The 26,429-nt window shown below is 39.5% G+C and overlaps 1 protein-coding gene across 2 annotated transcripts in view; it reads left to right on the top strand.

The window, feature by feature from the left end:
• The first annotated feature begins 4,802 nt into the window (after window positions 1–4,802).
• NELL2 (neural EGFL like 2) overlaps window positions 4,803–26,429 on the top strand; it is a 324,517-nt gene continuing 302,890 nt past the window's right edge. Inside the window, exons 1-3 of one of the 2 annotated variants that reach the window (XM_055318667.1) lie at window positions 4,803–4,995; window positions 5,623–5,708; window positions 6,249–6,377. In XM_055318667.1, coding sequence (XP_055174642.1) covers window positions 5,654–5,708; window positions 6,249–6,377 — 184 coding nt within the window. In that variant the 5' untranslated portion in view covers window positions 4,803–4,995; window positions 5,623–5,653. Of the gene's footprint in view, window positions 4,996–5,478; window positions 5,709–6,248; window positions 6,378–26,429 lie in introns of those variants that run through there. The other variant, XM_055318666.1, reaches the window with a different exon arrangement.

The raw sequence follows: 26,429 nt of genomic DNA, 5'->3' as shown, positions 1-26,429 counted from the left end.
TATATATATATATATTATTTACCACATCTTCTTTATCTATTCATCAGTCGATGGACATTCGGGCTCTCTCCATAGTTTGGCTGTTGTTGATAAGTGTTAAGCCATTATTTCTTGAAATTGTTTTTTTGGACTGAACTCTTTTCTCTTGGGATTCTGAAGACATAAGTTTCTTTTGGTTTTGTCTCACAATTTCTGCTACTATATTGATTAAAAAAAGTTTTCCCTCTGTTGTTCAGATTGCATCATTTCAATTGTTCTATCAAACTAACTCTTTCTTCTGTCATCTCTAGTACTGAGCCCATTTTAATGAGTTTTAAATTTTTAGTTATTCTTTCCAGTTCTAAAATCTCTGCTTTTAGCTATTCACTGCCACTTTCTGTCTTCTCATTTGTTTCAAGAGTATTCGCTCTTATTTTCTTGGAACATTTTCAATGTCTGTGTAAAAATACAAATTCCAAGGTCTCTCATTTTGGCATCAGTATTTGTTGATTGTATTTTTCCTATGTAAGTTTAAGTTTCCCTGGTTTTTCAAATGTCAAATAATTTCAGATTATATCCTGAACATTTTAATATTATAAGACTCATAGTTTTGTTAATTACTATGGAGAATGTATTTTTTTTTAAGCAGATAAGTGACTCAATTGGATTTAGGATGCAAATTTTGACTAGTTTTTTTTTTTTGTGTGTGTGTGTGGTTTTAAAGACTTCATAGTACATTCAGATTTATCCCATGTGTGTACCACCCAGAGGCAGTCTGACTCTGGTGGGGTTTATTCTTAGAGTACTCACTGCCAGTATAGTAGTACTTCAAACTCTGGTCTTTCTCAATTTGCCTGCTGCTATTTAATTATCAGAGTCCTCAAGTGCTCCATGCATTCTGTCTAGATTTGATAGCTCTCAAAGGGAGAGAGGGGGTGGGGTGCACTTATTCTATCTTACCCAGAATCAGAATCTTATATCCTTTAATTTTTGAAAGCTTTTGACTTATTGCTTAAATATTTCCTATGACATTGTCTGATTCCATTCTGTGTAGTCTCTTAATCCATATCTCTAAGTAGTTGTGTGTTAGGTCTTCTGATTCTAATACTCATGTTTTTTTCACATGTTCCATCTTCTTATCATTCTTGCCACATTCTCAGTAACATTCTGGGATCACGTTTTTTGTTCTCAGATTTTTTTTTGTTCACTAATTTTCAGTTCTGTTTCATCTGTTGCTTTTATAGCAAATGGTTTTTAAATATTGTTTTTAAATATACTTTTATTTCCAGAAGTTCTGTTTTTTCTTTGAAATCTGCCCAATCTTTCCTCATACAATTTTGTTCTTTCATTATTTTTATATTCCTTTACAAAAATTTTTAATCATTCAAAACACTTATTTTATACTTTGTATCACATTTTTATGATATTCTGAGTTCGTGAGATGCTAATGTTCTTTTTCTGTGTGTGTGCCTCCTGTCTTTCATGGTACTTTGCTTCAAAGTTGTTGTTGTTATTGTATTGTGATTTTCTCCTTATCAGAAATTTTCCTCTTATATGCTAGAGGTTATATGTGGAAAGTCCCTTAATATAAGTTTTACATTTCCTTCTTCAGAGACTCTGGAATTTTTATTCTAATTTCTGACTGTAGAATTCTTACACCAGTGGTGAGTGTAATTTTGGACTATGTATCTGCAAGTGGCAAGGCTTAAGAATTGACATTTATTATAGATGACTTTATTTTCCACCCATGGTCATGTTCAGCTGGAAGGCACTTTTGTCACTTTTTAGACCAATGTACAAAATTTTTAAAGTTACTTTTTATATACACTATAATCCTTCGAAGCTTCCTATTGTTATCAGAGGGACCAGTAAAATCTTCACCACTTCTGGCTTTCCCATAATTCATTGTTTCCAGTTCTTGTGTGGATATTAAAATCCTACCCCATTGTCTTAGGGCCTCTATTGAGTCTGAAAGCCTGTATCCCAAACTTTCCCAATCATTGCATTGGCTACTCCTTTCTCTGCCAATCTCTAGCTACCTTTTTCTCATGGCATCTGAGAATTTTCTTTCTTCTTATGAGTAAGAAAATTATTAACTATTTTGTTTGGCTTTGTAATGTGTTACTGGTAAAAGGGAATCCTCTCAGGGTCAGAAGAATTTTCCGTTTTGACTGAAATTTTCATTATGTGGTTTGTGTTTACATAAGTTTTCTGTAAATGCTGAAAAGAATGCTACAAAGTTAGTGGTTTCAAACAGCACAAATTTATTACTTTATAGTTCTATAGTTGACAAGTCTAAAATGGATCTCACTGAGCTAAAATAAGGGTATTGGTAGGATCCTGTTTCTTTCTGGAGGATGTAGGGGGGAATCCTTTTTCTTGTACTTCCTAGCTTCTCAAGACAGCCCACCCACATACCTTGGCTCATAGCCCTTCTGTATTCTTCCGTCTTCATAGGCAGCAACAGCAAAACAAATTCTTCTCATTTTACCACTACTGTAAACTTTTCTTCTGCTGCCCTCTTGCACAAATAAGGACCTTTGTAATTATACTGGCCACACCCAAACAATCCAGGATAATCTCCCTATTTTAAGGTTGCCTGAATAGAAATCTTAATTCCATCCTCAACTTTAAGTCTCTTTGCCATGTAATATAATATTCACAAGTTCTAGTCATTAGGACATGTAGTTTTGGAGGGTGGGAAAGGGCATTATTATTTCTAGCACAGTGACTGTAAGCAAACATTTTAACATTGTGTAAAGGAAGTTTCAGTGTACGCTGATTTAATATATAAGGCAACTACAACATGAAGGGATGAGGATAAAGGGACCAATATGTTGGTAAAGTTCTACATTCCAACTGAAGCGGTAGCATATAGACTTTAGAATAGATAGTGAAAAGTTGTATATATTGTATTCCCTAGAGCATCAATTTAAGAAACTACACAAAAAAGATATAGTTACGAGACATGTAGATAAAAGGAGTATTAAAAATACTGGCATTTAGTGGGTAGAAATCAAGGATCATCCTACAAGGCACAGGATAGTCCTAACAAAGAAGTTTCCAACCTCAAAATAGCTCTGAAGTTGGGAACCTCTGCCCAGGTGGATAACCATGCCCTAGCTAATACAATGACTCCCCTTTCTTACAGTTTTCCAAAGCATTATACTTTGGAATAGGAATAGCATGCTCTGTAGTGATATTTCAATGGTTTCTATAACTTTAATTAGGTCACATAATTACAGTGGCAGGTTCAACTGCAATAATTCTGGGTACAAAATACCATTCTTATGGAGGGAGCATAAGTGCATGTGGGAGGGAACTAGAGACAAGCTTACAGCTTTCAGCATGTAATAAGTGAGCACCAGAGAGATGCTGATTCTGTGATTTGGTTGAGTACCTGTAGGTTAGGAGACCTTCTCACGTAAATATGTGTATACATGTATAGTTACTTTTCCTTCTTATTTCTATCTTCCAGTAGAATTTTAAATAATTCCATTATTTAATGTAACTTTTGTAGATACTAATTGCAATCCAATATTTTGGATGTATGGCTATACAAAGATCTTTAACTTCTTGATGGCTAATTTCCTTTGAATTAATTAATTCGGTTCAATTAGGTTAATTTTATTTTGTTCTGAAAATTTAGGAAATTTCATAAAACAATACTTCATCAAGTACTGGCTTATTTCTTTCTCAAAGTTTATAAAATTCCAAGTAAAGTGGAAAAATTTTGATAAAGAGAGATAATTAATAATTAAACTGAAAAAAGTTTCCAGATTCTGGTTTTTTCCTTAAAAATTCCAGTGGTACAGCTAAAAATGTCCCCCTTTTCCCCTTACGGTATAATATAGTACATATTTCTCTGCCGGAGACTCAGACTCCATTTTTGATAACTAGCCATGTAGGGTCCTGTTAGAGAATTCAGAATCTACTTGTTTGGATGGAAACTTAAGAAACTCGATTGGTCTTTGGAGCAATTAACATTTTAATCACTTTTGAAACTCCTTTCTGTATGGGCATTGAATGTCATTATTCAAAATTCACCTCAAAATTTTAAGGCTATGTTGAAAAATATTATGTGCAAATGAGCTGAAGTATACTTTTGCCGGTTGAGAATTAGATCTCAAATGTCCTCACTGTTGTGGTCCCAGCGCCTAGGTGAGAAGGGTGCGTAGAGCATGCTTGAGTGTGGTCAACAGTGGGGTGGCTCTTCTCTCTTGCCCAGGCTCTGCCTTCTTACTTCTCTCCTCTTGCTCCTTCTCTTTCTCTTATCCATCCATCCATCCATCCATCCATCCATCCATCCATCCATCCATCCTCCATCCATCCATCATCCATGCATCCATGCATCCTCATCCATGCACCCATCCATCCTTCCTTCCTTCCTTCCATCCATCCATCCATCCATCCATCCATCCACTTATCCATCCACTTATCTACCTACCTACCTATCATCTGTCTCTCCTTTTCGGTGAGGGTAAGCCTGCTGGCCCTGGTGCCCTTGTCTCCTGCCGTGTGCTCGTCCCGGCGAGCCAGAGCCCGGTTCTCCGCGTCCTTTGGCAGGGGGCGCGCGAGGTCCCGGAGCTGTCCAGCAGTTCCAGGAGAAGTTCCCCGTGCGCGCTCCGCGAGCAAAGCTCTCCAGCGCCCCGCCCCGGGCCGGGAGCCTCTCCCCTGGGGCTGCCGGGGCTCCCCAGGCTCGCCACCGGCCTCCGCTAGTCTCCACTCGCTCCAGCCGCACCTCCAGAGTCCGGCTCGCCTTGGCAGCCCTCCTCCTCTTGCCCCTTAGAGGGGGTTCCCCTTGCAGTCCCCGCCGGCTTCCCTCCTTCGCCTAAAGGGCGGGCGAGCGCAGCTCCCGGCCTCGCCGTCTGCGCCTGGGTGGTCCTTTCTCTCTCTCTCTCCGTCTGTCTTTCAAGACACGCGCCCGAAATCGAGGGGTGAGAGCGAAGACCGCCCGCCAACTTAGCACCTCGATTTTGCAGCCCTCGATCCCGAGAGGAGGCAGGCGCAGCGCAGGTCAGCGGGGGAGCGGGGAGGGGGGAGGGGGAGGGGGAGGGCGGGGCTGCAGCAGCTCCGGGGCTCGCCCCCCCCCCCCCCCCGGGAGCCCGGGCTGGGGGAGGCCTCGCCCCCCCCCGTCCCTCCCCGCCTCCCCGGGACTGCCCCTCCCGCGCCGGGCAGCGCGCTCTCCCCCGCGTCTCCGCCGCTCTCTCCATTGTCTCTGCCTTTACAACAGGTTCGCGCGGCTGCGGGGGCCGCCCCACCCCCGCCCCACCCCCGCCCCGCCACCTCCCTTCCCCCGGGCGTGGGGTGCGCGTGCCTTCCGCGGCTTTTCTTCAGCTCCGGAGCCAATCCCCCGGCGGAGCAGCCCCCGAGCGAGCCGACCCCTCCCTCTGCCCCCCCGCCCCCCCCCCCTGCGCTGGCGCCTGGGCTCTGCGTGTGCGGGAACGATGTGCGCATTGGAGGCTCCAAGTTCTTCACGTGCCTGGGGGGGCCTCCCCTTTTTTTCTTAGGCAACCAAGTCGTATTCATCCTACTAATCAGTAAATGCGAGGCAGCGGCCGGAGCCAGGACGTTATTTTCCCGCTTGATTCCGAGAACCTCTTCGATCTTTTTTTTTTTTTTTTTAATGTTTTATTTTTAAAGAGGGAGACGATGGACTGAGCAGATCCACACCATGGAGCCTCGGGTCTTGCTGAGAACCTTCTGTTTGATCTTCGGTCTCGGAGCAGGTGAGTGGCCCAGAGCTGGGGGCGCGGGGAGGGGGATGCCCCCCCTCCACCCCCCCACCCCCACCCCACCCCACCCCCTGCCTCGGGGCCCCCGGAGCCTGCTGGGGAAGCCCTTGCTTTCCCCACGCCCCGAAGTAGGTCTGGAGTGGGAAGCTTGGAGTGGCGGGCGGATTGGGATTGGGGTTTTTCTGCGCGCGCCTTGGAGACGCCAGGGCGGGTCACACCCCTAGTCCAGGCTCCGAGGGCCGAGAGCCGAGGAGGGGGTGGGGGGGGAACTTTGCACCGAGAGGGGCTTAAAGTAGGTCACGGAAATGGGACTGGGTGCTCCGCTATTTACAGCCTGGCTGCTGATCTCAGGTAAGGCTGTGCGCCGCCGTGCAGGAGGGAGTCGCCTCCCCTCCTCGGCCCCCAGCACGGTCCCCGCGACCTGCCCTGGAGGAAGAGGCATGGATTTTGATGGAGCTTTTTCTTTCTTTCCACTCCCCCTCCCCTCCCCTCCACGCCCCCTCCCCTCCACCTCCCCCGCCACCCTCCCCCCAGTCTGGGGGCTCGGTGTGGACCCCTCCCTGCAGATCGACGTCTTCACAGAGTTGGGACTTGGGGAGTCCACGACCGGAGTGCGCCAGGTCCCTGGGCTGCATAATGGGACGAAAGCCTTTCTCTTTCAAGGTAGGAGCGCGTGCCCAGTGCCCGGCGCCGTTTCAGTTGGGGTGACCCCGGGGGAGTTGGCCTCAGCTGCTCCTAACTTGTCTGTTGCCTTCGGATGCCGGTGTCTGGAGCTGAGACGTAGCGGGGTTACCGTGACACACACACACACACACACACACACACACGCGCGCGCACACGCACACGCGCACACACCCCTTCCATCTCTTTTTAAGGGGTTTGGGTTTTCCTCCCCTCCCGCCCCCTCCCTCCTCCTTACTTTGCACTCTCGCCGGTTCTGATGGATAGTTCCTTAATTACTGTACAGAAACTCCGATGGCAGATGGTTGATTTTGAGAGTCTGGGGAACAATGAATTACAGCACAAACGCCTCATTTGGGTGAAATTGATTTAGGTCGAAAACAGGATAGCTTAATCTTAGTTAAGACACCGCTCTCTGAAAGTTTCAGGTACAGCGGTGCCTGGTGGGGAGGAATTTCTTTATGTAGATTATTAGCTTTCTGGACAAACGAGCAAGTCCTCAATAGTTTTGTCTGCTGTGTATCCCAGACATATTAGATTTGAAACGATTCCCCATGGAAAGATCATGATCCTACTTTATCAATGTCAAGAGAAAGAGAATAATATCCTCTTAAATATCATCTTGAACATCTTTCAAATACATTTTAATTCAAAGGTATATTTTGTATCCCCGTGACCCTACGCTTAATATCATAGAACCTTTTTTTTTTAATTGAAGTCACTGAATGTTGGCTATGCACAAAGTCTACATTTTCATTTATATTTAAGTGTGTAGTCAGAAGCAAATTCCAATGCATCAAGCCATCACTTTTGACCTACCAGAGTCTTTGAATACTGTTTGATTTGTGGAAAGATAGAACATGAGATTCTACAAGGTAGCTAAACACACACAGAAAGATCCGTTTTACATATGGTGAAGTATAGATGAATGCAAAAGAGAAAGGAAGTTTGGTTTAACATATCTGATGGACTGACTGGAGCACCTCCTCCCCAGCCACCTGGATTTTTCCTTTGTGATTGTGGTGCCATGGCTTCAAGAGAAGTGCAATTCATAGTTACTAAAGAGTTGGATATGCAAAATAAAACCACTTCAGCAAATCTGCGACCAAGAACTAGGCATAAAATAAAACTTGAATGTCTCTGTAGTGGTGCTGTTGCCTGCCATAACCAGCATGTGTCACCATGGACAGTAACACTAAAGCTTATACAATGGGAAAAGGAGGAAATAGACATGTGTTGCATTTATTTGAAACAAGTTTACTCTTCTAAAAAATTAAAATGTGGTTTTCTGGGTTAATTATGGTGAGCCCAGTAAATGTTTTTATTGTGACAACTATTGGTGATGATATTTTATTCACTTAAAGGTCTTTTTTGGGGGGGAAAGGATGCACAGCCTGGATATTGAATCCTTTAAAAACAATGACCGAATCTAATAAATGAAATAAGACGAGACAGTCAGCAAAATTCACAAAGTGAAATAAATAGAGGTGTCATTAGGGTTAAACTTCTGTTTTTTTTTTTATTTTCTTCTTTTTTTTAATCTCTGATTTTTAATCTCTGTGAACTGGAAGCAAAGTTATTTCAGGACTGCTAATTTGAGTAACTGGAAAGCTTTACAGAAGCCAAAGCTCCTAATAAACAAGTAGTGTTGAAGTGCCCTTAAAATTTCCAAAGGTCCTTTAAATTATACTAGTGATGTTCATTTCCTCTGAAGAGTATCTGACCTGTCACAACTAGAAACCTTGAGGACTGTACAATTTGTGTTCTCGTGCTAGACAATTAGACGATTTCTAGGAAATAGTCTCAAGGCACAAATATCTTTTCCTGGTTAAGTTTTTTAAAGGGATGTTTTCATTTTTATTTAAATTGCTAGTTCTTCGAGGTAGGAAACGTGTTGGAAGTGAACTGTCCATTGTAACTACATATCAGTGCACATCGATGAATTGTTTTTATGTCCATGTTGGTACCAAGACCTACCTTTAGACAGAGTAAATGCCTAACAAATATAGTTTTCTAGATTTAAAGATGTAAAATTTCATTTCCCGTCAGATTAGGGACGTTATTTCATATTGCCAGTCAGTCAGCAAGTATCTGCTACCTGCTGTGTTCTCAATAGACATTTATTACTGATTTATTGATGCTCTAACAACTTCTCTTATTTGAAGATTTAGATTATGCAGTTGACAACAGGTAGATATTTGGCTCTGCCTGGTAGTTCTGCGTTACCTTGGAAATGTGTTTTCTCTGCTATTAGAAAATATTGGTAAAAAGTCAATTCTGACTCCTACTGCTTCATGGGGATTCCATGGGTTTTAGAGAGACCAAAGCTTTCAGACTGAAGGTTTTATGAATTTGATTTATGGTGGATTGAGGGTGCTGCAGATATTTTTGTAGAGTGTGTAAAATGTCATAGTAGGATAGTAACAAATTACAAAACCTGTGAGATGCTCTCAGATTTCATATAAACCTATCAGATAAGTTGCTTTGTGCTATCAGATATGTTCTATATAAATGGAAGGGATTTTGAACCATTAAATTTCTTCTGTGGTGGTATAACCATCTTCTTTTGTTTCTTAGCTTGAAAATAAAGAAATCTCAGCATATGATTTCCCAGTGATTTTTGCTCATTTAGTATTTCTCCTCTTGGCTACTTCATTATTCCCTTTAGTGATACTTAAGATGCTTTCAATTCAGTACTTTTTAAACCATAAATAATTTTTGTAAATTGTTTTGCAATATGAATATATTACTTAATAATGATATTTTATTATATATGTAAAATGAAAGCAAATGAAAATATATTTCAAAGTCATACCTGGTTTTTATCATGGTATCACTAAAATTGTTTTGTGGTTGTTGAAGTTTGATTTGTAGCTGCATTGGAAATTGAAGTAAGAAGATGCTAAATTAGATCATCCCTTAATAAATGTGGCTTTTTATCTGTGCCAATTATAATCATTTTCAAAAGGAAAAGTATCCAGGCAACAGTTTGGAATCTACATCAAAATCTTCTAAGTATTTCTAGCTGCAGTCTGACTCATAGCCACAAAAATACACTTACATTTTAAAAAAATAGAGGCCTGAATGCTGACAATGAAAAAGACCTATGAAAGCTCATAAAGAGGTCTGAAATTTTAAGTGCTAGTGCAATTATAAATAGAATTATGTCTACCTGTTTAAATCTAGGAAGTATTTGTAAAGATAATGTTCATAATAATATTCTTTCTTCTCTGTACATGAGAGACCAAGAATAAACACATATGAAGTACAGTTCCAGGACTTTCTAGCAACGCTAGCAGGATTTTTAGATCTTTGATTTTAACAATTTGTCTGGCCAGGTTCCCAAAGCTGATAGTTTCATCTGTTGGTTTAATAAAATTTCTTCTAAGGTATTCACAGATTTTATAATGCCATTAATCCCCACAAGAGTAGTAGATAAAATCAAAGCATATTTTTTTCCTGAGTTGGTAATTTGAAAATAAGTTTGGTAGTTCTTTTTTAGGAATCTTAAAATTTAAAGATTTTAAAGGCGGAGTTCCCTGAGTGACTCACTGGGTTAACTGGTGATTTCGGCTCAGGTCATGATCTCATAAGTCCTGAGATGGAGCCCAAGATGGCTGTGTGCTCAGCAGGGAGTCTGCTTGGGAGTCAATCTCTCCTTCTCCTGCCCCTCCCCCACTCACTGTCTTTTTTTCCCTCTCTCTCTCAAATAAATAAAATCTTAAAAAGAAAAAGATTTTAAGAGGAAAAAAAATGTCCACAAGTCTACTCTTATATCAGTATTTAAAAACAGGACTGAAATTGGGCATTTGGTGGTGGGCTATTGACTTTAGTAGGTAAAAGTAATTGCATTAAGGAAAGTGAGGTTAGGTTGCAATGAGTATTTGTCAATATGATGGCCAGTGAGCATCCACAGACTTAGGGACAATGGTCATTGGTACCCCAACAGAATAGAATAACACAGTGACAAGGAGATGGACTTAGAAACCAGATAGACCCAAGTGGAATCTCATTAGATGTTTTACTATGGTGAAGTGACTCAATTTCTCTGAACTTCAGTACCCTCAAACAAATATTAATATTCTTATGAGGATTAAAGGAGACATGTTCATTCATTTCAATAGATTTTTGTTGTGCAGTCCTATTCTGCTAGCAGAAAGCAAAGACATAAGTTAGACTTTTACTTTCAGAGTGTCCTAAAATAGTCATTAAACAAACAATTGCACAGATAATAACTTAATCACCAGTAATATAAATGCTATGAGGAAAAACTAAGAGTGCAATGTGAATCTGTACTCTAGTTTAGGAGATCATAGGGTCGGGGAGACTGTCTTTGAAGAAGAGTCATTTAAGCTGAAAGCTGAAGGACATAGTAAGAGAGGCTGGAGAAGAGAGGCCACAGGGATACAAAGAGGGAGAATCACAGAGACTAAGAAAACAGCATGAGTAAAGATCCTGAGCCAGGAATGAGTGTTGTGCATTTAACAAAATGCAAGAAATTCAGAGCAGTGGAAACAGGGTTGTGATATGAAATGACATGAATGAGCAGAGCAAGGTAGGCCATTTTACATGGTAGGCCATTTTAATGGAGGAGAATTGAACATTTATCATTATGCAAAAATGCATTGTGGTAGGCAGAAAATGGTCCTCAAAGATGTTCTTGTCCTAATCCTAGGAACCTGAGGTTACATTATGTTTTGTGTCAAAGGGGAATTAAGATTGTACATAAAATTAAGGTTGTTAATCAATTGACCTTCAGGAAAGAAAACTATTCTGGATTATATGGGCAGGCCAGGTCCTTTAGATCTGGAAGAGGGAGGTTAGAAGGGTCAGTGTTACTGATGCAATGAGAGAATGACTAGACCTGCCGCTGCTGGCTTTGAAGATAAAAGTAGCCAAGGAATATGGGCAGTCTTGAGAAGGCAAACAAGGCAAGAAAATGGATTTTCCCTTAGAGTGTCCAGCACTGCTGAAACTTGATTTTAACTCAGAACTGGGTTAAAATCCAGACCTCCAGAACTGTGAGATAATAAATTGTTTTGACTTAAGCCATGAAGTTTGTGGTGATTTGCTAGAGCAGCCAAAGGAAACTAATACATGGAAGTGGGGGCTGCTGTAAGAAACACCTAAGAATGTGGAAGTGGCTCTGGAATTGGGAAATAGGTATAGACTGAAAGAGTTTTGAAAAGCATGCTAAAAAAAGCCCAGATTGCCTTGAATAGACCGAGATACATGGATGATGGCAATTCTATTCGTGAGGACTCAGAAGAAAATGAAGAGTATGGTAGAGAAAACTTAAATCACCTTGGAGAACACCTAAATTGTCACAAACAGACTATTGGTAAAAATGCAGACATTAAAGACACTGCCAGTGAGGGCTGAGATAAAAATCCGTTTGCTATTGCAAACCTGAGGCAAGGGGATCCTTGCCATGCAGTGGCTAAAACTCAGCTAAATTGCATCCTGAAGTTATGTGGCAAGTAAAGCTGATAAACATGGGCTGAGGTCTTTAGTCAAGGTGAGTTGTGTGCAGAGCGTTGAAAGTGCAGCCTGGGTTTTTCTTGCTGCTGCTTCTAGTACGAAGTGAGAGGAGAGAGGTGGTTTGAAGAAAGAGCTATTATGCAAAAATGAACTCAGAATTTGATATTTGAGAAATTCTCAGCCTCCCATATTGCAAAGGATGCTAAATTCAGAGATTCACTACCTGGAATGCCTGCTCTGGAAATAAAGCCAATGGTGTGGCTGGAAAACCTTTTGGGAGGGCCTTAGAAGTAAGGTCAGAGGATTCAGTCATATAAAGGGCATTTTGATGAAATCAAACATGGAACTCATGGGTTCCCTCAAACATCTCAGCAGAAGCCAGTTAAAGAGATAGGTTTATTCAGGAAATACCTGTGGAGGAGCCTCTTGTCTAATGGAGTAAACCACCATGATACGTATGGGAGATCTATGTGGTTCTTGAGAATATTATACCATCAAAAATACATCTGGCTGGGCATGAAAATGGAAGTGAGAGGATGTAATGAAAGAAGGTTGTTGGATCCCAGCAGTTCTATAAGCAAGAAACAAGCTGATTAATCTACTTAGCTGAAAACATGTGAAAAAACAAGGTTGAACAATAGGACAGAACTGAGAGCCCAGAAGACAGAGCTGAGATCCTAAAGCATGGATCCAAGGGCCACAGAGGATGATTCCCAGACTTTGAAATCAAATGCAGTTTGCTTAGCTGGATTTCAAATTTGCACAGGTCTGATGTCTACTTTTTTTTTACTTCCTTTTTCTTTCTTTTTGAATGGGAATGTCTATACTTGTTATCCATGTCCATTGTACCATCATATTTTGGGAGCAGATATCTTGTGTCTTGAGTTTCACAGGTTCACAGATGGAGAGGAATTGTGTGCCCTCAGGATGGATTGTACCCAAAGCCTCATTTAGACAGTGGCATTTGGGACTTTTGAATTGCTAAGATTGAGACCCTATTTTAAACCATGAGTTGATATTCTACTGAGACTTTTGGATAGAGTGAATGTACTTTCCATGTGGGCTGGATATGAATCTTTGGGTGTGAAAGACAAGCTGTGGTAGGCTGAATAATGATCTCCCAACCACCCATATACTAAATCCTCAGAACATGTAAATATATCACTTGGTAAGGGGGTGGCGGGAAATAAAGGTTGCAGATGTAATTAAGGTTACTAATCAGCAGATTTCAAAATATGGAGATTATCCTGGGTTATATGAGTGGGTCCCGTGTAATCATAAGGATATCTTAAATGTGGAAGAGGGAGGTAGAAGCAACAGTGTTAATGTGATGCATCAAGAGAAAGACCTGATTAGTTATTGGCCATTGCTGACTTTGAGGTTGGAATGTGGTCATGAGCCAAGGAATGTGGGCAGCCCATAGAAGCCATAAAAAGGAAGAAAATGGATCTTCCCCCTAGAACCTCCAGGAGAAACACAGCCCTGAAAACACCTTGATTTTAGCTTAGTGAAATTCATTTTGGATTTCTGGCCTCCAGAACTGTGAGATAATAAATTTGTTGATTCAGCCATTAAAGTGATGTGTTACAGCAGCCATAGGAAACATATATATGTTAAGCATTAGCATCCATTTTATTTTGTAACTGAATTAAACTTTCTTTTGAACTGTCTCAACTATGCATGACAGTGTTTTTGTAGGGTTGTTGGAAACTTGAACTAACCAGTTAAACTTATGTTAGGCATTTGTGACAAAATAGTTGAAGTGTAAAGTCAGAGTCTTCATACTACATGCCGAATCTTTAAGAAATTCTTTCCATCATTTGGCTATGACATCATTCAGAGAGCAAACAGAACAAAATCAAATGTTGGGCTTTTTGATTGTATTTATTTTTCAAGAAATATACCCTTACTCCCCCAAAGGCTAGCACAGAGGTGGAGGAGGAAAATTAGCATGAATATTTTAAAAGTAGAATGGTGTTGCATGGTGTGTGGCATCTACCGAGTGTGGTAATCATACTTGGGGGCAGAGGCAAGCATAACCAGAAGTCTCATCTCAAAAGTGCCATGGGTCTCTGTGGGATGTCAACTAGGCTTTATTTGGGAAGAGTTGGAGCAATCTTGACAGGCTCTGACAAGTGGATGACTTTGAATGTCATGGCTGAGATACACCCAGATACCAGCTAAAGTGAAGAGCCTCTATCTTTCTTTGGCTTTATTTCATCTCCCACTGGTTCCTTATCCTCATGTTGGACCCCCATCTTGCAGATATTTAGCCTCTTTCTTGTTCTTATTATCACTCCATGATTCGATATCTGCTAACTGATAACTTAGGTATTAGACAGTCAGGCCCTACAGTGTGATATGGCTCCCATTGATTTTACTTCAGTTCAATTAAAATTTTTTTATTGCAGCACTTCTGTGTATGAGGATGGGGCACACAGTATAATGGAGGAAGGAAATGTTTACATAACTTAATACAGGAGGTAAAACAGGAACTGAAATTTAGTTGTAAATAGTGAAAAAGAAAATTTAGGACTTTATCTCAAAAAATGAAGCTAAACACTATGAAAATGATATGTCCTAGTGTATATATGACAAAGTGTAGGTGATCATTTAACTATGAGTTAATTATAAGAACAAGTAGAGTAAAATCAGGTGTTGATTTTATGTGTGTGTGTGTGTATTTGTCCTTATAAAAACATGTGAGGACATTCTCTTTACCCTTTTAACACAAAACTATTATATTTTGATACTTGTCATAATGGTACAATTTTTATTTTTCATTTTTGAAATGTAGCTACCCGTGTCAGACTGTCATAAGTCTGTCATAAGACCTTTGTGTGTCATTTGAGCATTTTTCTTATCAACTTCATGAAAATTTTCATCTTTTGCCAGCTAGATTTCGGTTAGCATTGACATTGAAGAGGCAGGTGTATGTGCAAACTCATTTTGTAAGCAGTTTATTAATAGATGTTTTTTGTTATGATGACTTCTGTCTCACCAATAAACTCATTTGTTGAAACTCAGATATGGGCCACTGTAATTGAAAAGAACTAGGGAGAGAACAGGTGGGAAGAAAAGCAGAGCATGACTCTTTCCCTTTGGCCTGCTGCCAGCCACTGGGCACTTGGACAGGTGTTTTCTGAGTTGTTCTTGATGGCACCTCTGCTGACATTCTTCATGCTGGGGGAAGGATAAGGGAACTTAGGCAACCACATGTATTTTCCTGCAAAGGGAAGTTTTGGAATGAGGACAGGAAACTATTGCTCTGAAAGGTCACACTCTACTGGCATGGATGTAGGGAAGACATGGTGGAGGTGATTCTAAGTTCATTGTGATATGCAGTATTAGTTAGGTCTATGGGCTCCAGAGCTGGACATGTTGGGTTGGAATTTGTTCACTGGTTGTGTGAACTTGATCTTGTTACTTAACTGATCCTCTGAGGTAAAAATAGTACTACTTCTTAGAGCTGATGAGTAGATTAAATGAATGAAACTGCCTGACATTTACCAAACATTTAATATATGTTAAATAAATATATATAAAATATTTTTATTTTATATAAAATAAAAAAAATATTTGTTTTATTTTGTAATTAGCTTAGTGGCAGGTCATGCTCCTTGGATTTTTTTTTTTTAGGGGCTTCCAGGTAGAAATGCTGGAAATGAGTGAGCTAAGGTGAAGTGACTTTCACATGAGGCAGGCAGGACAGGTGGAAGGTCAACTGGAGTGGAGGAGAAACTGGCCCTGAAGCATCTTTTGTTGTAGTTTTGCTGTTTTGGCTTTACTGAGTGCAAGAGAGTATGCAGGGAGGGATGAGAATAAATGGCAAATTTGAAGGGGAAGGAGTAAGATTTGCCCTATTATATCACTGTTCAAAAGTGAGGGGCCAATAGAGAAAACCAACAAAAGAAGATTGATAGAATAGCTCCTCTGTAGACACCCAAACACTCATTACTTTCTTTTCTCTTTTTCCTTTTTTTAAAGCTTTTATTTATTTATTTATGAGAGAGAGAGACAGAGACAGAGACACAGCAGAGGGAGAAGCAGGCTCCATGAGCCCGATGTGGGATTCGATCCCGGGTCTCCAGGATCACACCCTGGGCCAAAGTGGCATTAAACTGCTGAGCCACCCGGGCTGCCCCACACATTACTTTCTAAGCATATTAAAAGCTTAGCTTAGTAGTTTTTGAGTCATAGGCAGAAGTGTTAGTAGTTCTGAGAAACAAATGATACAATTGCTTTACTTGGCTCTGGTTAGGGTACACTTGGCCTTCCTTGGCAAGATACCAGTTTGAACTGTTGGTAGGAACTGGAGGTGAAAACTGGTGATGGCAGATATAACATTTCAGGGAGTCTTGAATAGTGGTGTAGGGGCCAGTATAATGTTGACAGAATGGTTGGGATGGTCCTGTGGATCCTTTGTGAATTAGGATCACTTTCCCTACATTTTCTGGGTGCTTCTTTGGCTTCTTCTCTTAAATATCTTGTTGGCATATATTGGTTATTTCTGCTGTCCCATGTCCCTATGCCACATTTTTATCCCAGTGGCACCAAAGACTCTGATCTTCAGTGACTTACCTTCTTGTCTCCCCATTGAGACTATACGTTCCCCAAGGAAAGGATCATGCCCTGTGTTTGTTCCAGCCAGCGCCATCTCCATCTCAGTTCCTTCTCTGGTTCTTGATTTTTTTTTTCCTGGTGAACTTTGACATATTATTCTGGACTCAGCTAAGCTGTCACTTTGGCTACAAATTCTTCCTTTGGTGAAATTATTGTTTCTTCCTCTATGCTCTCTTAGTGTCCTGTATGAAAACAGCCACTTCACTATACTATAGCATTTTTTTAAGCATAGAAAGGCCGACCACTTGTCTTTTCCTTGCTGCTGTCACTGTCTTTCAGCCGGATTACTGCAGTAGCCTTTTATATGGTCTTCCTGCTTAACTCTTGCTCCTCTATACTGTATTCTCAGCATAGGTACCGCGTAATCTTTTAAAAACACAGTATATATCCATGTCACTGCTTTGCCCCAGTCAGAGGTTCTTTATTTCACTCAAAAGATAAACTTCTTATTATGCCCTACAAAAACCTGTGTGGACAATTCCACCCTCCGCCCCATTACTTTTCCAGCATAATCTGTTCATCTTTGTGAACTTTGCTTCTTTGCTGTTCCACAGTCAGACCAGTTACTCTTCTGCCTCAGGACCTTTGCACTGGCTATTTGCCTGGAATTCTCCTCCCCCTAGATATCTGTGTTTTCCCCTTTCCTTCAAATGTTTTCTCAAATATCAATTTTTTAATGGGCCTATTCTCACCACTGAGTAAAATTTCAGCTAGTTCTCTACCCCACAAGTACTGTTGACAGCCCTTATTCTGATCTGTTAGTTTCCATAACATTTATCATCTAACATGCTATATAATTCACTTACATATCATTTGAATTATTAAGCATCTGTCTCCCCTGCTAGAAAACAAGTTCCATTAAGATAGGGATTTTTAAAAAGATTTATTATTTATTCATGAGAGAGACACCAAGAGAGGCGGAGACACAGGCAGAGGGAGAAGCAGGCTCCTTGCAGGGAGCCTGGTGTGGGACTCGATCCCAGATTCTGGGATCACGCCCTGAGCTGAAGGCAGACACTCAACTGCTGAGCCACCCAGGTGTCCCAAGACGGGGATTTTTGAATGTTTTATTCACTGATGTGTAACCCGGGTGTCTAGCATATAGTATAAACTCCATAAAAATGTGTCACATGGATATACTTGGCTGACTAGTTTGCGATCTCTTTAAGGCTTGGGACTCTGCCTTATTTCTTCTTATAGCATCCTAACTCTCACAAAGTTCACGTAGTGTGCTCAGCCAGCCATCAGTAAGTGAATATTTGTGGCATTGAATTGAGTCCAATTATTCATGGCAAATCTGATTTTTTTTTGGTGACATTATTATGTTTTATATTTATGTAGCTTTAAAACAGGCGAAAGAGCTCTTCTTCTAAATCAAAACACCTACTACTTTCATCTCTAGTAATGGAAAAAGGTAAGAGGATTGAGAGGCATGGAAAAATGGTAGTTCTGCTTACCTTAGTGCTCTGAATCATACTGAGAGGGCTCTTCTCCATCCCAAGATGGAGTGTGGCACAGAGGAAATACAGGCATGTTAAGGAACCTGGACATCCTGAATGCTTGTTGACAGTGAGAGTTTACAGTTTTAGTTTGAAGTATTGTGAATTCAACACTTAGCAGGGATGCTCATATTCATCTAAAAGTACTGAGAAACATTTCAAAGGCAAATAAGGATTAATTTGGATTATCTCTGCTGTAGTACTTCCCCACTACTGCAAATAAACCAAACTGGAGTACATCCAGAGGAAAGCAACTAGGGAATTGAAAGTTTGGAAACCATGTCAGATGAGGAATGGTTGAAAGAGCTTGGAATTTGGAATTTTTAGCCTGGAGAATAAAAGATAGTGGAGACGTGATTTTTTAATTATTATTTTTTACGTATTAGAAGGGCAGCATGTATAAGAGGACTTATATTTATTTCACGTTGTTTTAGAGCAGTGATTCCCAAATGTCAGCTTGATGATCAATGGGTTTATTGACTAAGTTGAAAAAGGACTCCCTAGCCTTCCTAAACTAAGTAAATCCATATCTCTGAGGGTGAATCCTAGAAATCTGTATTTGAAAAAAGTTTCCTGTGATTCTGATGTTCAACCAAGTTTGTGAACCATTTTCTAGAACTGAGCTGTCCTATTACATATAGTAGCTACTAGCCACGTATGGCTGCTGAGTACTTAAAATGTACCTAGTACAAACTGAGAATGCAATGTAAGTATAAAAATACATACAAGCTCCTTAAGACAGTCTGAAAAAAGAGAGTAAAATATCAATACTTTATGTTGATTATATGTTGAAATAATACTTTGGATATATTCCGTCAAATAGATATATTTGGTCAAATAGATAAATCACCTGTTTCAATCATTAAAATCATCCATCCTTCCATCCATCCATCCATCCATCCATCCAATAAACATACTTCTAATAATATTCAAATGGAGATTAAATGACCTATTTCAGAGAAAATGTTTCAAAGGGGTGGGAGTGGGAATTAGACTAAATGCTTTCTAAGGTCACTTTAGTTTCAGCTGAAATTAAATTATTCTCTTTTCCCTTTTAATTATTCTTTTTATTGTAACCTCTGATGTCCAGAGCATCTTCCTTTTCATCTATCTGATAATCCTTAATGCTCTCTTCAAAATAGCTTTCTTTTAAAAAATGATCTTGGTTCTTCTACTGCTCTTATCAAGGTTTGTAGTGAGAGATAGCTCACTACAGTGCTATGCATTGTCTGTTTTATAAACATTCACTCTTCATGGTAGTGATCCACTTTATATCTTCCACACACTGGTGTTTTAGTGTTTAATCTATGTTGCTTGTCTATTTAAGTGGAGAATCCCCTAGGCAAGCACTATGTCTAATTCTGTGTTCTTACAGTCTAACACGTTGTACTGATGGACCATTAAATGTCCCAGAAAAAGTGCCAGATAGATTAAGTATTTCAGAACAGAACATAACCTATATTTTTAGAACTTATTTGAATTTCCAGCAGTAATTGGTGGCTGAACATGCTCACTATGAGTTGTGTGTGTTGACATGTACTTGTAACTGAGCAGAGCTCTTTCTGGAGACTGACAGGTTGTTAAAAAGAAAATTAAAAGGTCTATAAAACTGATTGGCCTGTGCTACCAATGAGATGCAGTGTTCTTGGAACCTGGATGTTGAACTTGGATGTTTCCTGAGAACGTGTCAACTTTGGAGGAGGACGTGTTGCTCACGGATGTACTTTTGTGTATCCTTACTATATTTCATCAAATTGCTAATTATACTATAAATACAGATTCCTTTAAAGTGTCTGAGTACTCCAGAGAGAGAGCTTATTTTATGATACTATCATTCATACGTTTGTTCTTCCTTCAGAGGCTGATTTTCAAAAGTTCTGTTGAAATGTAAGTATTAATGTTATTGCTTTTGTTAATACTTTCTATCCCCTGATGTTCAGAGTGAATTTATATAGGATACTTAATAGATAATTTAATTCAAACATCTTAGAGAAATACTGTGACTGTAGGCTTTATGTTTTTGCCTTTCAAATGAAAACAGAGGGAGGGACTTCTCAGAATAGGAGAAGAAAGATATCCAAATAAAGGAGAGAAATGCTTTAAAGTGTCTGAAAGAAAGGGTCATTGAATCCAAGTCAAGTTGAAAGAATCCAAACTTGGGCTTATTTGGGGTCTTAGTACACTTAATGTTTCATTATTATTCTGAAAGAAAACACGCAGAAATGACTACCCCATTCCTTTAACTTAAACTTCAAAGGTCAGAAAGTGGAACTCACTTTAATTGAACTTTTAACATTTCTAACTCAAATCTGGATCACCATTTACCATTTCCCTTACCAAGTTCTTCCTGAAGTTTCATCACTAGTTTCTGTAGTAAACAATAATCCTGAAGAGACAAGACAGTGTTTTAGGTCATGCTTTTTGTAAGATTACTATGTTATGGGTTGAAGTGAAGAATTATTTGAAGTTTAAACGAATTGGGTATAAGAACTTGAGTTGGAATGGGAAGCTGTAGTATGGGAATTTGCAAGAAGTGAGCCCTGTAAAAGGAAAGTAAAGAACAGAGAATGGATGTGTATTTATTGCCACTCACCTTGAAGACAGTAAGACTCTTTGCAGAGGTCAATTTTTTAAAAGTCGCTATGAAAATTTCATTATCCTTATCATAAATGCCTCTCTACAACAAAGCATCTCATAGTACATTTTCATCCCTTTGCTGCTGTGGGTCCAATTTTTAATAATTGGTTGCATTTACAGTGAAAATAGTATAATTTAAATTGTTCTTTGATAACACACTTCCAAATTAGAACATGTTTCAGAGACTAATGGAAAAAAAATGAGTGTTCACTCTGTGAATCATTGACCAGGCAGGAAACTATTAAATGGGGAGAACCCACCTATTTAATGGATGATTACTTTTTGTTATTTTGGTCAGCAAATTAGTAAAGTCAGAGGGTGATGTTGGGCAAAGGCCAGACAGGCTGTGGAAATTTGCAGGCTCAGTCTTATTTCTAAAACTTTCCAGAACTGATGTTAATTACACAGGCATGAGACAAAAAAACTCAGGGTTTTAGGTAAATATGATCTTAGCCGCCTTATGAAGAAACCGGGGGGAATGTTTAAACGGTAGCCATCTGTGTCTCACAAAGCTATGCTCTCATGGGAAAATATAGACTAGAGGTACAAATGCAGAACTACCTCGTTTTAGACTTTCTGAAGTTATATAACAGTGCAACAAATATGTACTACTGGAAGATATTGGAGGATCATTTTCTTTCTACACTATCTTTATAGCAGTAGGTGAAGAAAATAGAATTTGTTGCCTTTTTTTTTTCAATTTTGTATGTTGACCTAGGACTCCACAGAAGGGAAACTTCAAATTATTAAATTGAAATAGAGAATTTCAGGTAAAAGGCTTTCCATTAAAAAAAAGGGGGGGGGAAGAGTAAATCAAATGCCCCGTTGATATTGATGATCATTAGTCAGTGAATACATTTATATTTTAGTGGATTAACTGGAGAGGATTCAAGAGCAATCTGTACAAATATCAGAGAGGACAATGAGTAGTGTGAAAGAAATGTTTTAAGTTTTCACTGCAGAGACACCTGTTTTTAATTAAAGCAGAATGGAATGTACTTCCAAACTAAAGATCAAATGTTTTTTGAAGGGCGAAATCTGTCCTTGTGGCATTGTGGATATTGAGGAAGAACAAGATGTGGCATAAGACTCTACAAACAGATTCAGCTGTCAGGATGTGATGCATGAAAAGACCTGGGTACTGCTGGCTCTGGAACTGGGTCTCTCTGGCACCGAGTGCTGCCAGCATTTGAAACTGAAATAGGCCATTTTGCACATGGTGCATCATCCCTCTCTAGGAGGAATGGGGCTTATGATAAATGTTAATTAGCCACTATTCCCTCCTCCAGATAGACTTGTTAAGCTTTTTTGCATTTTGATTTTGAAAGCACTATTATCTTTGGAGCTAAAGTTTAATTTTATCTATAGCTATAGCTGTAAATAAAAAAATAACTGGTAAAGAGTGAAAATGACAACAAAGTCATAAGCAAGATGCTAGAAAAGATCGAAACAAGAGAATACTTCATTCTGTTTGATATTACCACGTACCAACAGGGGTTGGTTATTTTTTTAAATATACATATCTTGTTATTAACATGCAATCATTAGCAAAGAATCCAAATTTGGACTTATGTGAAGTTTGAGTCCATTTAATTTTTCACTGTTGTTCTGAAAGAAAATGCATAGTAGTGACTACCAAATCTCATACCAAATTCTTGCTGAATTCCATTATTTATTTATGAATGTGAATTCTTTTTTTTTTTTTTTGAGAGAGAGAAAGTAGGCATTGGGGTGGGGCAGCCAGAGGGAGAGAGAGTATCTTTTTTTTTAAAGAAGATTTTATTTATTTATTTGAGAGAGAGAGAGAGAGAGAGAGAGAGAGAGAGAGAGAGAGAACATGAACAGTGGGGAGGGACAGAGGGAGAAGCAGACTCCTCGCTGAGCAGAGAGCCTGACTTTGGGCTCTATCCAGAGACCCTGGGATCATGACCTAATCTGAAGGTAGACACCTCACCACATGAACCTCCCAGGTGCCCTGGGAGAGAGAGAATCTTAGGCAGGCACCTGCCAGCTCAGAGTCCGACACAGGGCTCTATCTTACAACCCTGAAGTCGCGACCTGAGCCGCAATCAGGAGTCAGATGCAGATGCTTAACCAACTGTGGCACCCAGGGGCCCCTTAAGAATGTGAATTCTCTATGCCTCTTGATTAGTGGTGGTAGGTGGTGTGGGTGGGTGAGTTTGGAAAACTAACTCAATCAGATATTGTTTACTATTTCCAGGACAGGAGTGTGCTGACCAGATCAATTCAAGCTTTTCTATTACAGACAGTAATTGCTTAGGGTTCTCTTGTTGATTCTTTGAACAAAAAAGGAAGCCCTGCTGAATTTCTTGATTAATATAATATGGATAACATTCTAGCCTAATTTCATTCAGTCTTATATATATGTACATACAATATAGATATTTTAAGTACTGTCTGTGAGATCGACTCCCACATCCTCCTGATAACCACAAAAGCAAAATCCTCTTTGTTCTATCTAATCCCTTCATCTGGCTTCCCTACTTTCCTCCTGTACTTTATTCTTCCTAATTTCTTTGTTCTCTTTTATGTTATTTTCTTTTCTTTTTTTTTTAAGATTTTATTTATTCTTGAGAAACTCAGAGAAGGGAGAGAGAGAGGCAGAGACACAGGCAGAGGGAGAAGCAGGCTCCATGCAGGGAGTCCAATGTGGGACTTGATCCCAGGTCTCCAGGATCACACCCTGAGCTGAAGGCGGCGCTAAACCGCTGAGCCACCTGGGCTGCCCGACATCCATGTTATTTTCATTGTTGTTGCAAGTTTCTAGTTCCTACCAGGCTCCTTTTAATGGTATTGCCAGGACTTTGTTGCAAGTCCCTATCATTTCAAATTATTTATTCATTTTATTACTGTTATCCCGTATTTCAAGTTGGTAAATTTTGCGACAACTCTGAGAAACTCTAGTTTGATAAACTTAACTTTATTCAGCAAGCTATGCTCAAATGCTTCTGTATATACTTCTTTTTTTTTCTGTATATACTTCTGATGTTAACTTTTTTTTTAAAGATTTTATTTATTTATTCATGAGACACACACACACACACACAGACAGGGACAGAGACAGAGACACAGGCAGAAGGAGAAGTAGGTTCTACTCAGGGAGCCCGATGTGGGACTGGATCCTGGGACCCCAGGATCACACACTGAGCTGAAGGGACTCAACCGCTGAGCCACCCAGGTGTGCCTGATATTGACTTTTTACAGACTAAAGCATGACTATTTTGTATTGATATTCTCTTTGATAAATGAAACCTCACTCTTTCTAAATGTTATCTTCAAAATGATAACAAATAACCCTTAATAATGATTAATTAACAAAACCATTAATATAGCTGTAGAGCAAATCAACATTTTATGAAATGACTATACTGATACCTTTAAAAACCTACCAAGGAGTATATAGAATAAATAGCCTTGCCACTCCATCTCTTACACCTTTCCACTTATACAGAGATCTCTAATATTACTTAAGCCATTTTTCAATTGTTGGGATTATTTATAAGTCTGCCTTACTTTTATAATCATGAAAAAAATACTTTTTTTTTCAGAACTCTTAAGTTAGTCTTAATGTCTCAGAATGATCATTATTCCCTTTGGAATTATATCCATCTACTTTTTATTTATAAATATTTTCATTATGACATAATTTTATTTTTAAATATTTCATATGTACAATTGAATGTACAAATCTTGAGTGTTTGATAAGTTGTGTTTTGTTTGTTTTTTTTGAGAAAGGGATAGAGCGTGAGCTGGGGGTGGGGGGTGGGGTGAAGGGCGGATGAGAGAGTGAATCCTGAGCAGGCACCACATCCAGCTCTAGCCCGAGGTGGGGCTCTATCTCATGGGCCTGAGATCAAGACCTGAGCTGATGTCAAGAGTCGGCTGCTTCACCGACTGAGCCACCTGCTTAACTGAATGAGCCACCCAGGTGCCCGGATAAGTTTTGATAATTGTATACAGTCATGTAACCACTACCAAAAACAAGACATAAAACATTACCATTTCCCCAGCAACTTCCATGTGTCCCTTTGTGGTACATTCTTCACCCTATCCTCCACGTGATTTCTTATGTGATAGTTTTAGTGCCTATAGTTGGGTTTCATATAAATGGAATCACGTAATATATACTTTTTGCGTGTGGCTTCTTTCACTGAGCATAATTTTTCTGAGATTTATCAATGTCATGTGTATCGGTAATGCGTTCCTTTTTGTGGCTGAGTATTATTACATTGTAGGAATATGCCACTATTGCTGAGTATGATTCCATTCTATGAATACATCTGTTGATAAACATTTGGGTTGTTTCTAGTTTTTGGCTTTGTGAGTAAGGCTGCCATAAATTTTGTTATACGAGTCTCTTTTGGACATAAGCTTTGTTTCTCTTGGGGTAAATACTTAGGAGAGAAATTGCTGGGTAGATGTATTTAACTCTCTAAGAAACTGCCAAACAGCTCTCCAGAGTAGTTGTCCCATTTTGGATCATTCTGTACTCATTCAGAAATGCTCCACATTTTTACGAACATTTGGTTTTTGTAGTCTTTTTGATTTTAGCCAGTTTAATGAATGCAAAGGGGTATTTCATTTTGGATTTAATTTGCATTTTTCTGATATCATGATATACTACTCACTGACCACTATTTATTTATTTATTTATTTATTTATTTATTTATTTATTTATTTATCGTGAAATGTCTGTTCAGTTGTCATGCCCATTTAAAAAAAATTATTGTTGGTTTTTGTAAGATTTCTTTGTATAGGGTAAATACAAATCATTTGTTAATATGTTTTGTGAATATGTTCTCCCAAGTTTGTGGCCTGTCTATCCATTTTCTTAATAGAGTCCTTTGATGAAGAGGGACATTTAATTTTCATGAAGTCCAATGATAAAAAATTTATCATTATTTTATGGTTTGTGCATTTTGTGTCCTATCCAAGAAATCCTAGAGCCATCTAATTTTAAAAGCCTCTTAATTTGTGAGTTCGTTTTCCCACGACATATAAATTCAGCAGAAAGAAACAGACCTAAATTATATTAAAATTTTAAAGCAGCCTGTCACAAAATTATTGCTTCCATGGTCCAGGCACGAAATATAAATGAATTCACTGAGCCACATATGAGATTATGAGGAGTAGTGAGGTCAGTGGCTACATGGAGAAAGTTGAGACTTCACTTAAAGCTATTCAGATTCAAATTTATGTGTTTGGAGATGGATGGGCCAGTGGGGGGTTGGTGACTCCGGATGGCTTAAATAGTTGTAGAAGTGCCCTACACCCAGCAATTGCACTACTGGGGATTTACCCCAAAGATACAGATGCAGTGAAAGACTGAGACACTTGCACCCCAATGTTTATGGCAGCAATGTCCACAGCAGCCAAACTGTGGAAGGAACCTTGGTGTCCATCGAAAGATGAATGGATAAAGAAGCTGTGGTTTATGTATACAATGGAATATTCCTCAGCCATTAGAAACGACGAATACCCACCATTTGCTTCAACGTGGATAGAACTGGAGGGTATTATGCCGAGTGAAGTAAGTCAATCAGAAAAGGACAAACATCATATGGTCTCATTCATTCAGGGAATATAAGAAATAGTGAAAAGGATTAAAGGGGAAAGGAGACAAAATGAGTGGGAAATATCAGAGAGGGAGACAGAACATGAGAGACTCCAAACTCTGGGAAACGAACAAGGAGTAGTGGAAGGGGAGGTGGGCAGGGGGACAGGGTGACTGAGTGACAGGCTTTGAGGGGGGCACTTGACGGGATGAGCAATG

Source organism: Nyctereutes procyonoides, unplaced genomic scaffold, assembly GCF_905146905.1.
Source record: "Nyctereutes procyonoides isolate TBG_1078 unplaced genomic scaffold, NYPRO_anot_genome, whole genome shotgun sequence".
In the NCBI taxonomy this organism is placed as follows: Eukaryota; Metazoa; Chordata; class Mammalia; order Carnivora; family Canidae; genus Nyctereutes; species Nyctereutes procyonoides.
This window is presented reverse-complemented; position numbering and strand designations above follow the sequence as displayed.